General features: G+C 37.1%; 1 protein-coding gene across 1 annotated transcript in view; it reads right to left on the reverse strand.

Moving 5' to 3' along the window:
• Nucleotides 1–4,378: 4,378 nt before the first annotated feature.
• The window catches only part of LOC121411207 (histamine H1 receptor-like), a 30,477-nt gene continuing 20,221 nt past the window's right edge, over nt 4,379–14,634 (reverse strand). Inside the window, exon 2 of the mRNA XM_041603786.1 lies at nt 4,379–12,663. Within this exon, the coding sequence (XP_041459720.1) occupies nt 10,388–12,421 (2,034 nt within the window). The 5' untranslated portion in view covers nt 12,422–12,663 and the 3' untranslated portion in view covers nt 4,379–10,387. The remainder of the gene's footprint in view (nt 12,664–14,634) is intronic.

A 14,634-nucleotide genomic window follows, 5' to 3' on the forward strand; every position in this document is an offset into this window, starting at 1 on the left:
TATAATTATATCAAGATGTATGTAACAAAACTATTGTAAATGTAAATGATTGTTGGAAATGGAAAAAAATAAATGAAATGAAATGAAATGAAAATCATTTGTCTTAATCATAGTTACTCGCAACATAATTTAATGCATACCATTAAAGCATAGTAACGCCTTGACAGTTAATTGGACCAATCATTAAAGTATTCATTAAAAAAAGCTATGTCAACTGAGGAATATGATGGGGGGGGGGGGGGATTGCCCACGAAATAAACCCAGATATTTCAAATAATTAGCAACCCAATTATTTGAAGCAGACTTCTGTTGTTCACCAATAGTTCACCAATAACTTTTACTCTGCGGAATGCGGAATATAGCGAGACGTGCAGTTTATGTTGCGAATATTTTCCGTCTCGACGTTATTACGACGTGTTTAAGACGTACCTGATATTACGAACTTTTTTAAAGCACTACGTACATGTATTTACGAACGCAGAGAACTTATTCTCAAAAGCCCTTCTTGACATGGCAGTCTTTGTTGAAAATTGGCGAAAAACAGCAGTGTGGTCCTGGACTCTGGACAAACGACCTATTTGCAATTGTTCGTTAGCTCCAAATCTTAGGACGATCTGCTGTCATGGTTCACCAATTTCTACAAAGACCTCTACGCTGTTCGTTGTGATTTGACAGGCATATTTTGTAGATATTAACTCTGTTGTGGGTGACAGCAGGGTAACGGCTCATCGTTGCTGAAAGGACCACTCTGGGAAGTCGGAATGGTCGTCGCCTTGAAGGGAGCGCACGCTATTTGTCCTCATGAATTCCGGTAGGCCTCATTTATCCGGTATAGGTTATGTGGAATTTATAATAGCGCATTTGTTCAACCTCATGCAATGGGTTTAGATGGATTAATCGGCACAAAAATATATTGAATTAGCTTTTTTTTCAATCTATTGCACCTGCGTCAATATATTTTTTTTTCACTTTTCATTATTTTTACTCTTCTCACCCTTTTCTTACTTGCCAATTTTCATTTCGATTGTACTTTAAAAACTATTTTTTATTCTGCCAATCATTGATAAAATCTATGGCGTAACTTAGAAAAATTAATTCAGGAATAAATCAATGCAGGCGAAACAGATCATTTTTGTCTCACCTGCATAGCAGAGTGAGACTATAGGCGCCGCTTTTCCGACGGCGGCGTCAACATCAAATCTTAACCTAAGGTTAAGTTTTTGAAATGACATCATAACTTAGAAAGTATATGGACCTAATTCGTGAAACTTGGCCATAAGGTTAATCAAGTATTACTGAACATCCTATTAGAGTTTCCTGTCACATGACCAAGGTCAGAGGTCATTTAGGGTAAATGAACTTAGACCATGTTGGGGGAATCAACATCAAAATTTAACCCGAGGTTAAGTTTTTAAAATGTCTTCATAACTTAGAAAATATATGGACCTAGTTCATTAAACTTGGACATAAGGTTAATCAAATATCACCAAACATCCTGCATGAGTTTCACGTCACATGATTAAGGTAAAAGGTCATTTAGGGTCAATGAACTTTGGCCAATTTGGGGGTATTTGTTGAATTACAATCAAAACTTTAAGAGTTTTTGGATCTGATTCATGAAACCTGGACATAATAGTAATCAAGTATCACTGAACATCCTGTGCAAGTTTCAGGTCACATGATCAAGGTAAAGGGCCATTTAGGATCAATGAACTTTGGCCGAATGGGGGTATTTGTTGAATTACCATCATAACTTTGAAAGTATGTTGGTCTAGTTCATAAAACTTGGACATAAGAGTAATCAAGTAGCACTGAACATCCTGTGCGCATTTTAGGTCACAAGACCAAGGTCAAAGGTCAATGAACTTTGTCAATAATGGGGTATCTGTTGAATTACCATCATAACTTTGCAAGTTTATTAATCTGAATTTTGAAACTTGGACATAAGAGTAATCAAGTATCACTGAATATCCTGTGCAAGTTTCAGGTCACATGATCAAGGTCAAAGGTCATGTGAGGTCAATGAACTTCGGCCACATTGGGGGTATTTGTTGAATTACCATCCTATCTCTGTAAAGTGTACTGGTCTAGTTCATAAAACGTGGAAATAAGAGTAACCAAGTATCACTGAATACATCTTGTGCGAGCTATAGTAGTTTTCAAAGTCGGCACTGCTGCTATGTTGAATCGCATGATGCAGTTGAGACGGCCAGAGGCATTCCACTTGTCATTCTGTTATCAGGTGACATGTACGCCATTAACACGGAAGTTGTATTATTACATAATTAAAATGTAAGTCAATTTCCTAGTATAAATATAGACATAGTATATGTAAAATCATACACAACTGACACATACAAAAAACGCATCTGAATTACTTGAATTTAATATAAAACGTATCTTCTTTAGTCTTTTATTTTTCATATTTGCATGCCATTTCGATATGATAAACACGTTCAAATGAAACACATCACAAACATCTTTCTATATCATACAAAATAATACAGACGCAATAAATTAAAGACAAACACAAACCTATGGATCGCCGGTCATGTAAATTTGATGATACAAAGTAGGGATAACACGCAATATATGACTTTCTCTTTCCGTCTCCCACTCGTAGTATCCACTTTACTTAACAAATATTTTGAGATTATCCTCGAAAATGGATACTGCTCGCCCTCGAGCACTGAGACATATTTGAATTAAACCTTATATTGACCAAATGTATGCTAACTTTATAAGAGTCGAGCACTTCATACTCTCACATACTCATGGTTGATAAATGTCAACCACTAGTCTATCTCGGGGCGGTGGCAAGGAGTTTAATGCACAAAAACATACTTGGTAAGTACAAAGTAAATATGGTTTACTCAGAATGGGAGGCATATTTATGCTCTAGAAAAGTACTCAAGCGGTTGTCTTCTATTTTTAACAACCGGAAACCCATGTATATAGAACGCAGCAGCCGTTTTCATTATTATTATTCCAATTTGTATTGGTGAATCACGTAAAATTTATTACAAAAAGAATTGAAAGACATAGGACGAGAATGATCGTTCTAGATAAAATGAAAAAAAAGATAGATATGCAAAGTGATGAATAACTTAAAAAAATATGTTCATGGAGATGGAGAGAGGTAATAGTTCTATTTATCAAAACGTAAGAACCAATCAATTAAAAATCAAAGGAAACAATAGCTTCGGAAGAACAACAACAAGCGTCGAATTAAACAATATCTTCTGTTTTGATGTATTGAATATTTTCTCCATTTGTGACAATGCGGGAAGCATTTTGGCATTATCTATAATTGTGTGATTTAAGAAATGACCTTCTGCATGTAAACATCAATAGAACATTATTATGCAGTCCCCAAATTGAATGAATGTTCATGATGATGGTGGTGGTCCGAACATAATGGTTGCCAAGGTGATGCAAAAAGATAAAAAAAAAAAGATTGACGGAGACAATCACAAGACTTGGAAAATTAAACCTGAAGACATCGTACATCAAAAAGGGCATGCCTGTGGTATGCGGCATAACTTTTGACGTTCTTGGGTTTTTGTACTATTTTAGAATAAAGGGAGCTTTGTATTTTACGGAAGTATAGTTTTCAGTAAGGCGTTGTTAACATAAGTAGTGGTAGAAGTTGTCTCGGCAGTAGAAATAATAGTATAGTGATAGTAGTAGTGGTAGTAGTAGTAGTATTATAAGTGGTAGCAGGCATAGTAGAAGTAGGAGTAGAAGCAGCAGCAGTAGTAGTAGTAGTAGTAGTAGTAGTAGAAGTTGTAGTAGTAGTAATAGGAGCAGCAGCAGCAGCAGTAGTAGTAGTAGTAGTAGTAGTAATAGTAGTAGTAGTAGTAGTAGTAGTAGTAGTAGTAGTAGTAGGAGGAGTAATAATGTACATTTGTATATGTATTCCGATATGTACTTTTTAATAAATACTCAAGTTTCGAATCGGGTTCATTCAAAGAAGGTACCCATTTACTTCACATGGGTTGGGGCAGCAAAACATGACAATCGTCGTTGTCTTAATAGTACATGTAGTCGGTAGTAATAGGAGCAGCAGCAGCAGCAGTAGTAGTAGTAGTAGTAGTAGTAGCAGCAGTAGTAGTAGTAGTAGTAACAATAGTAAAATAGTAGTAGGATAAGTTGAAGTAGCAGTGGTAGTGGTAGAAGTAGAATTAGGATTAGTTCTAGTGCTAGCAGTAGTAGTAGTTCTAGTAGTAATAGTAGTAGTCGTAGAAGTGCAGTATTAGTATGAGTATTAGTAATGTTGTTATCAGTCTTTTTCGTCGTTGTAGTAGTACAAGTAGTAATATCAGTAGTAGAAGTGGTGGTGGTAGTAGTAGTAATAGTCGTCGTCGTTGTAGTAGTAGTAGTAGTATAGTAAAATTAGCGGTAGTAGTAGTACTACTAGTAGTAGAAGTACAACTAGTGGTAGTAGTAGTTACGATAATTAAAAGCTGTAGTATAAATAGTGGTTGCTGTTGGTGACATGGTGGTGGTGGTGGTGTTGATGCATAGTCCCCACTTATTTAGTAGGTTTGAATGTTTTGGCATTGATGGTGAGTAGAGCATTCCCTAACATGCGTAATATACGTAGAACAAATAGTTCCTTAGGAGTCTTAAAAACTAAATTACATCAAAATAACATGGGATGAGGAGTCAAATGATGAAGTAAACCGTTATGTATGACATGTGTAATGGGCTATTATTTTTGGCCAAGAAACAATCGAAGAGTATTCTGTCCAGTTTTGCGATCCATGGTCTCATGAGGGGTAGTCTGGAACTCGGGTAAAGTCTTTCTTCGTATGTCCATGGTCAGCTTCAATCCCAACTACAACCTTTTGGGAAATTTGACTTTTTTTTGGTTTTGGGGGGGGGCATTCTAGAGGTTTGAATACAGACCCGTGTCCTTTTCGGTCAACTTATCCAGATTTTTGTATTACTGTGTCGAATAATTTATTGTTAGTTGACATAACGTCTCTGACTTGTCGCCGAACCCAATGTATTTCCAAGCGTCCTGCACATGCGATTTAGGTGGGCTCATTGTAATTTTTCTCACTGGGATCGTCGCTTCGTCTCGTTATAGTTTTGTCGTTTTCCCAAAGGGTTCTCATTAGTATATTATTGGCAGTAACTTGGGGTTGATTTCAAGGTTTAGCTTGAAATGCAAGGCAATTATCTTTTTACGTGATTACTCTTAAAAGTTTAAAGCCATTGTGTCCTGTTTAAGGTCGTATTGCTATTATATTCCTGACTAAAGTCCTGTGTACCATATGAAATTAATGTGAGAATAATATTTTGTGCATTGGTATATGGAATTTAAATTGCCTTCTTGCTTAACAAAATGATTTAGTATTTAATACATATATTTTATATGACTCGTCAATGTAGACATGTCACATTTAAATATATATCAATAATTAATACGTCCTTCACAGTTGTTTTCGTTGTTGAATCATATCGATGCCATATAAGGGGCATCGGTCATGTTGACCCCAACTAGGTATCTGACTCAAAAGCCGTTGGTTCATTGGCTGGTAGTACTTCAGTCAAACTTTAAGTCATTGTAGCATCGTCTCGTCACATTTCATTGTCATATTTGTGTGTATCGGGTCATAATTATGTCGGTGGTCATGTTATAAAAGAATCTTCCTTTAGTTTAATTCTAGCGTCTCTAGCTTCTCGAGGGACTTTCTAGTGGTCATTTTGCGAGAGTCTCCATCAAATTTCGTACTAAAGTTCTATCGTCAGTCGGAGAACCAGTGAAGACTATCTGCATGATTATATCCGAAAGTATTATACCGTATTTTAATGTATATCAATTACAATACAGTACAATCCATCAATATTGTAAGCGTCGATTACTGGTCATGGATACTACTGCTATTTTCTAGGGAAAGTGTGACGTAGCGCAAGTCAGTCGAATAATGAATGTTTACCGTGCTGTTTTGCCGTTTATGTCTACATGTAGGTCAGGTTAGATTTCCCAATTTATTCTTTATCCTATTCATGTTATTGTTACTTGGTTATTGCAATATACTTTGTTCTTATAATGCCAAGTCTTGATAGACATTTTATCAATATTCTAATGCCATTTTACGAGCCGCAGGTGCCCATCTTCCCGATGATCGAGACAAAATAAAAGTTTGAAAACATGAACTCATCAGCGATGACATTTAGCTATGAATAATGTGTAGACGATTGGCGGAAAATCCTCGCTTACATCAAAGGTGAATAGTTTTCTTATTATGCAAACAAGTTAACGGCCACGTAGTGGGATTAATATGGAATGGATGTCAAAGGGTACAATCCCATACAACAAACGGCTATCCAATGATAAACTATAAAAAAAATTGGGCGCAAAGTCATGTACGGGTCTTCTAACATGTCTAAGGAGTGTAAAGGCATCCTCAAATGTGTTAATGTTAACATACACATCATGACAAAGCAAACTTGTTCGATAAGCACGGTAATAATGTCTCGTCGTCGTCCAGTTACTCTAATTGGCGATAGTTTAGTTGAAACAAATGTATACATATGGATCAGTCTTTATGAAGTAATCGTTCATCGTATATAGAAACTCTGCATTAGGTCTACGTGGTCATGGTGGTCTATGTATATTTTAACCTGTTAACTTTGATCACCCTTCATCTCTTATATAGGCTCCATTCTCGACCGTCGTGAATCTGAAAGCTTAACCATGCTAATGCAGCAGAATCTATATTGTTCAGTTTGTCCGCCTCGATTTTCATATCACCGAGAATCAGCGTTTGGTCAATTTAATGTCGTCGAATGGGAACTGGTCGTCTAAAAGTCAGGAAAATAATCTAAAACCAGACAAATCTTACCCGTCTAGTATCTCGTATAATGTTTAAGTGCTCCCAAATTGCAACATCATTTTAAAGGCAGTATTAATGGTCCTTGTCCTTCCATTTACATTGTTCTTTTACTCCATGTACAAGTCGACTTGTCATTATGGTCGGCCACATTGTCATCATAACATTCTATGAGAAATACAACTTTGTGCCGTGTCTTTGACATTGGCCAAAGTTTATTTTATCAAAAATACAAACATTATTTTTTGTTGGTGTGTAAGAAGTTTAGTTTTAGTGGAATATGGTAATATAACAGTTTGGACATCGTTCAAAAAAAAAACATTTTTAACATGCATGATACTATATCATGTATATTGTGATTGGAAAAAGACTGATCATAATTATGTTTTTTTTTCAATTAATGATAATTATGTTTACCTTCTCTCCTCGTTGTGTCATGTAGCGTCAGCCGTCTGACTTATTACCATGTTGAAACCTTACTAAGTGTTCAAATCTCAGTATAGAGTAACGTGTTCAAAGTCAGGTCTTACGAATGGTAAAATGGTCGACACCAACAGCAACTCGGTCTTATGTAATATTGCCATCAGCTCTGTTCCGTCTGTTAAAGAGATATGTACAGAGCGTCGGTCACAAGAAGCCACCAGTATCCTACAGATGCAATTCCGGGTTTTCTCGTTCGTGGTTTTGGTTAATAACGTTGCCTACTCATTGTAATTCGATGGGTTAAAAAGCACATGAACACACACACCCACACAGAAAGTCATCAGTGAAGTTATTCACTATAGCCGTCAGTCTATACCAGATTGCTTATGGCTTAAAAAGAATCACAGCCCCAGGTGTGTCAGTTTTATTGGTATCGGCCTCGTGATTGTTCTGCATTAAATAAAATCTGTGTGATACAAACAGCGTCAAAGTTGCTATTATCATAGAGCTATTACGGAGCTCTATGCTATTATAGTATTCACACATCTTCATGTAATTGTCATGAATGTTTGAGAGCCAAGAAACATCAGTCCCAATGGAAGTCAGTCTCATTAATGCTTCTGTCAAATCGATCGTGAAATTGTATGAAGTGGGGACGTTTGTATCGTCAGCAGTCGACTAACATCCGTCAATAGACAAGAAGTTGGGTGTAAGGAACGTCTAGGTCTTTGGTAGTCCTGTCTTTGACTTCATTGTACTCAAATAGTTCATCGGATAGCAAATGTTGGTCTCATTTGTAATCAGTCGTGATTAAAATAATAAGTCTTGGTAAAATCTGAAAAAAAAAAACCCAGGAACATCCGTCTCATTCGTAGTCAGTCTTATCCTGTCTCAGAGTCAATAGTGCTTTTGTGAAGACAGATGGAATTCTTTGGTTCGGAAACCATGGAAACATCCGTCCCACCCACGGGTCATTTTGGGTCGAGGGACTCCCAGGTAACCTTAAATGATACATGTGGACCTAAATATTTTAGATAATAGGTTAATGTTTTTTTTTTATTTATTCGTGTCACATAGCATGCGGAATATCTTTGTGTGACGAGGTAATGAGTTATGTCACATTCAAGTGCGTGGTATAGCACTCGAGTTACTTGGTACTAAATGGTAGTTTTAATCCTATAAAGTGTGTCATTTCACCCCAGATGGGCTAGCTTGGACAATAGTCGTCTTGAGATCAAGAACGTCTGTCTCATTCGCAGTAAATCTCATATATTTCTTTGTAAACTCAGAGAAAATTATTGAGTCTATGAGTATCTCACTCATTTTCAGTTAGACCATAGATCAGAAACATCTTCTTATTAGTATATAGATGAATATCACCCTGTTTTGTCATATCAGAGAAAACTCTCGAGAGCGTCCGTCTCATAGTCTCGGAGTCATCCATTCTTTGCCATATGTATCTAAGAAAGATGCCCGGCCGTCCGATTTGTTGGTAACGATAATGACATGCAATAACTGTTTAGCGCTAGTTAAATGCATTTTTTTTAATATAAGAAGCGCTAGCTGTATACCATTACCCCGGCTTTAGCACGCATACCTAGACCAGGCGCTCTATTTGTCAAGGAACTTTTGCCTACCAGGTATCTATTTACTACAACTGGAAAGTGGAAAATGTAGAGAAACACCATGCCAGAGAACACGAGCGCTGTGGTAGAATTTTAACCCAAAACTCTGTGGTTCAAAATTCGAAAACCTGCCCACTGCGCCACAGCACTTTCTGTCAAATCTGAACTAATTCCTATACGACATTACAGACATAACAATGTTGTTATAGTAGGTCTCTTCGTGCTTCATACAGGTCAGGGGTATCTCGTTAATGGTCAGTAGAAAAAAATCTTACTTGTTTGATAACAGTCAATGATACTTCCGTCATTCACCAAAAAGGATCGTGGAACTAGGAAAGTCTGTCTTGTTCGTAGTCAATTCTTTTGATTGGAGACGATGTCGTGTCTCCCTTATGCCCTCAATTCCATTGCGCCTTTATCTTTAGCACCTCAGGTTTATGGTTATTTTGGACTATTTCGCGAAGCAATTCGTTAGTTACAGCATTTGTAAGCTATACTGATATATCTTAATAAAGAGGAAGTCTAGGGTGAAAATCACTGAAAATCGTTCAATGACACTTCAGTCTTGTTTGTGGTTCGAAACGTGGTACTTCAAATAATTGTTGGTCTCCTAATTTGTAATGTTGAACATATTTTGCTGAAGAATGCATATATATTTTTTCAAAGTCGTTTTTATAATTCAAATTTATTTTTTAACGATCTATGCATATTAGTGATTATTTGGGAGTCTTTTATAAGAAAATCATATAAATGTAGGAGCTCGGTTAATGGAATTACTGGTAAAGGCAATCATATTTTTCGAGAACTTCATATCGAGTGATTAATGATAATTTTCTTCAAAGCACCTCTCAGTCAGTTGAATAGGATTCTGATGAATTGATTGGAAGTTGAATACACTGTCGTTCCATGTAACATATCTGTGAAATTTAGCATTACATTAATCCAACACATTCTCAAAGTTGATTAACATTGAATTTGATAACATGCTATTTGCATGATTGTGAAGATATAGGATATTTTAATAATATTCTATAAAAGTATATCTAGACTTCAAAATCGACAGGTTTAATAACCGATTTCCAGTTGGCAAGCTATACAATAAATACTAAACTAAAAAGAAAACAAAAAAAACACACACGAGCGAATTGATAAATAAAATACATTTAGAATTATGACAGGTATTGAGGAACAGTGAATTCCATGATCACAGTAGAAATTACTTGAAAATGTTGTGTAACTGTCAAACAATAATTTGCATCTTAACTATATCATCTGTATTACCTTTCATAGTGGCATTCGTTTTATGAGGATTTCCAGTCGAAATTAATGTAAAATTTTGTTACTCCTATACATGTGTTACATACAAGACTATACCCGATTCAATTGTATGTCATAATAGTAATGAATCAAATTACCTTGCAAAATATATGTCTATGTATATTTTTACTGGCACTTCAATGCGGAAAAAACAATTCTGAACAAGATTGCAAGCAGCTATTTGTTTTTCGGTCTTCTGTACATTGATCTAGTCTGGGGTTTGGGTTTAGTCGAAGATCTACAGGAAGTGATGCCAAAAATTTTCTTGAAGGCTTTCCTAAAGTTACTGTTGCACATTGGATATATAAAGGGATTCATGGTTGAGTTCAAGTAGCCCAGCCATATCAGAGCATAGTGAACATTCGGGTCAACACAATTTGGACAGTAAGCAATGACCATGAATGAGATGAAGTACGGTAGCCAACAGGTGATGAAACAACTGACAATAATACCCAATTGCTTAGCAGCTTTTCTTTCTTTGTTCAACGAGAAACGTCGGATTCGGTCCCGTAAGAACTCGCTCGTCTTTCCATGTCTAATACTAAATCTTGCAAATGAAAATCGACCCGCGATTCCACCGTTCTTTACTTGAGGTTTAGGTTTTGCTCGACTAGGAGATAAATTATCCGGGCTGACATTATCAGTTGGAAGTAGATGAGTAGGACTTGAACTCTCTTTGTTGTACCTAACGCCCCTATACTTTGGACTTGTTGTTTTCCTCTCATCGTAAGAGTTTCTACGCAATGGTTCAAGTTCTTCTTTGGATGCGACAGAATCAACAGTAAATGATATCCTCCTTTTTGTCGTCCCATTTGGAGCACGATCGGGACATAAATACGTTTCTCCTTGTCTCAATATAGACTTATTATCTGATACATTACCATTGATTTCTTTCATTTGAATGACCTCTCCATCCGTCTGGATATCTCCAGGACCACTGGAAGTACTAATAGACGGTTCTTTTATCATTGGAACAATTGTTTCTATCCTATGTTTGTTATTCTCGTCAGGTAGAATTCTTTTTACTTGTTTAATGGCAAGTGAATCTTTTTCTGCTCTTTTTCTCTTAAGTATCCGCTGCCCAGGAGGAACTCCTCCCATCATACTGGGACCTACTATACCAGCAAGACCCATTGTTGCCAATGTTAAATGTGAGATATTTTTCAACTGATGATCAACCTCTCCTTTCTTTATTCGTTTAGCAGCGATGTTTGGCGGACACGACTCGCTCTGGTCGGCATATTCTTGCGAGGTGTCTTTACTCGTACTTAATGAATCGAAGTCAGGTATCCATGAAGCATTTTGTTCTTCCACTTCTTCTGGCTCCTCATTCGAAGGGGTGTTTGGACAAACATCTACCGCTACAGGTAACGGAATCATGTGAGCAGAGTGTCTGATCGAATACTTCTTATTTCCACTCGACCTCTGCCCTACGCACATCTTTGATCTTGTCTTGATTTCATAAAATATCTTCCCGTAAACGAATAGCATGGATACTAGCGGAATGTAAAAATTAAGTATTGCTGTCAGGACTTTGAATATTATATTTGCATGGAATTCCGTGTCGCACTCGTTGGACGGAACAGCCCTTGGTTTTCCATCCCGTTCAAAGTAATGCCATCCCCAGACCGGTACGATCCATGCGCAAGAGAGACACCACGCCAAACTTATCATGAGCATAGCACGGCGTGGCGTTCTTTTCTTCATGTATTTCAACGGCGAGCTGATGGACCAGTACCGATCGAGACTGAGAATAAATAGATTGAAAATGGAAGCCGTACAGGTGACGTAGTCGGTGGTTAACCATGTTTGGCACACGATGAGTCCAAGTAGCCATTGACCTTCCACGAAGTAGATAATACTTAGCGGCATCACGAGGGTTCCAATGAGTAGGTCAGCAACAGCTAGACTGAGAATAAAGTAATTGCTTACAGTTCGAAGTCTTCTGTCCGTCCGCACCGCAACAATTACAAGGGCGTTGCCGATACATGTGATAAGGCTTACGAACGACATGGCAGTAGCTATCGGTATGATCACTTCCAGAGGGAGCTTGACGGCGCCAGATGACACCGTGCTTTCGTTAAAGTTGCTCTCGTTCATGGGGAACCCAGAATAACCACTGTAGTCCTCCTCCCCGAACAGCAGAGGAGAATTACTAGCATGGTCGATGTTCAGATAGGTTTCGCCTATATTTCCTAATCCAGACGCCATTTTGGACGTTTCTCTTACGGGGTTGCCACAAGAGAACTCGCATCAGCGTGTATCCATTTCATATGCGAATCACATCGACATGGCAACTTCAGTCATTCTAGCCACTTAATGAAACGCGATTATCGTTTCTTAACCGTCTTACAATCTGAATTATAGCTAGTTTAAAGTTTCATCGGAATGGCATAGTTATTCTTCCATGTAGTATCAGCGAAGAGGGGTCGCTCCTCGTGACGTCGTGGTATCTGAAATGAAAGAAAAGAAAATATACTCCACATCACTTATCATGTATTCTGCGTGAAGGACAAAAATATGCCAATATATATTTGTTCAATATTTTATTTTTTCTGTTTAGGAAAATTGTTCGTGAAACCAACGGTCCTTATAATGGAATAAGAAAACGCTACAGAAATTTTCACTATTACTATGATAGCGAACAAGGATACATGAAACCTTTTCTTGAACAAAGGAGGGACGAGTCAATATCATTCAGAGAAATATCAATAGTGAGGAAATGGATATGGTGAGTAAGAGGCAAGAATGCGCAAGATAAAGAGTTTGACATTCGATATTGTGAAAATACGGGGACGAATAAAATATTGTTTCTGTATAATATCAAAATAATGTGACTTTTTTTGCCATTTTTGTTGAAATTGCGAGCATGGCCACTGAGAATCGGAGAGAAAGAAGGGAGGGAGTGAACGGAGAGGTAGCAATGGGTAGAAGATGTAGACGAAGAGAAGGAGTTTCGTTTTCATTCAAGTAACACCAATCTTCCGCCCATTTGCCATAATTACACCAGACAGGTCAAGACAAGAGACCCATATTCTAGTCCTCGGGCGAGTGGTCAATGTCCAGTGTGGTGTCGATAACAAGGAGAGATGATCACGATGATGGGTAACCTAGATAAGACTTGAAAGTTCACATTAGATTTACTCGATTTGATGTTTGCCATTCTGATCATGTCTTCAAGCATTTTATCAAGTATAGTAAATAAATCAGTGTGGACAAACTACTACCGGTTCTTCAGGGTTTGCAAAGTTATAATTTGTTTTTGATAGAGAAGTTCGAAAAATACATTCATCATCTCAAATGCGTAGCCAAGACTTATTGTTTAAACCGTAAATTAATTGATGAATCAATCACATCTGAAATCTCTCTGGTCATCCTTTTTTTCTTGGAAAGTGTACCAAGGGAGTCCAAAAGGATGACTTGAAGGAGATACATGTGTTACAGAAAAAGTTTGTTATTAAGTCGGCTTGACCGGAATGATGAAGCGTGGGGTACAAAAACGAGATTTTGCAGGTGTAAATGTGATTAATTGCCTTAAGGAGACTGATGAGGGAATTTTCTATTCAATTTCTTCAGACAGATAACCTTAACAGTTTTCGAATTGTTTATAATGTAGGTAAATGGATAACTTTAATAAGCCTTGACAGTATAGTATTCTATATACGCAAAAGCGAAAAGGGATTACTACAAAACTAGCATCGACTGGCATTGGCATCGAGTCGTAATCTCAATTATCATCAGACTGGTATGGACATCATCATACTAGAGGTTTTCAGCAACATCTAACCCGATATCTCTGTGTTCGGCGTTCCAAATCAATGAATCTAGTTTGATCCTTTTTCACGTCTGTATTACCGATATAACCCATGGGATGTAACGAACAAGACGTTCGTAACGCCTAATTGGCTCTTGGTTGATAGCGTTACAACGCATGGGAAATAAGATGATGTGTGCGATTGACAAGGCATCGATATAAGGACATGATCCAGAAGATTTTTCCATTCATTCGATATGCATCTTCTAAAACTACAACGGGAAAACAAATATGTCATTTGAAGGAGAAGTCTACCCTAACAAAATGTTGAGTCGAATAAAAGGAGAAAAAAAACAAGCGTAACCCTTAAAATTTCATCAAATCGGATGTAAAATAAGAAAGTTATGACATTTTAAAGTTTCGTCTAATTTCACAAAACAGTTAAAATTATGCATATCGTAGTCGGTGTGCAAGTGAGCAGACTGATGACCTCGCCCAGTCACTAGTTCTTTTGTTCTTATGAAATATGAACAATTCTAATTTTATCCTCATTGTCAGTGAAGCAAAATTGTATTCCTCCTTGAACATGTGGAATTACCATTATTTTAACAGTGTATGGTTAAATCAAATTGCTCCTTATTGTCAAATATGTAAAAATTTAAATATTGCA

Source organism: Lytechinus variegatus, chromosome 3 (genome assembly GCF_018143015.1).
Source record: "Lytechinus variegatus isolate NC3 chromosome 3, Lvar_3.0, whole genome shotgun sequence".
In the NCBI taxonomy this organism is placed as follows: Eukaryota; Metazoa; Echinodermata; class Echinoidea; order Temnopleuroida; family Toxopneustidae; genus Lytechinus; species Lytechinus variegatus.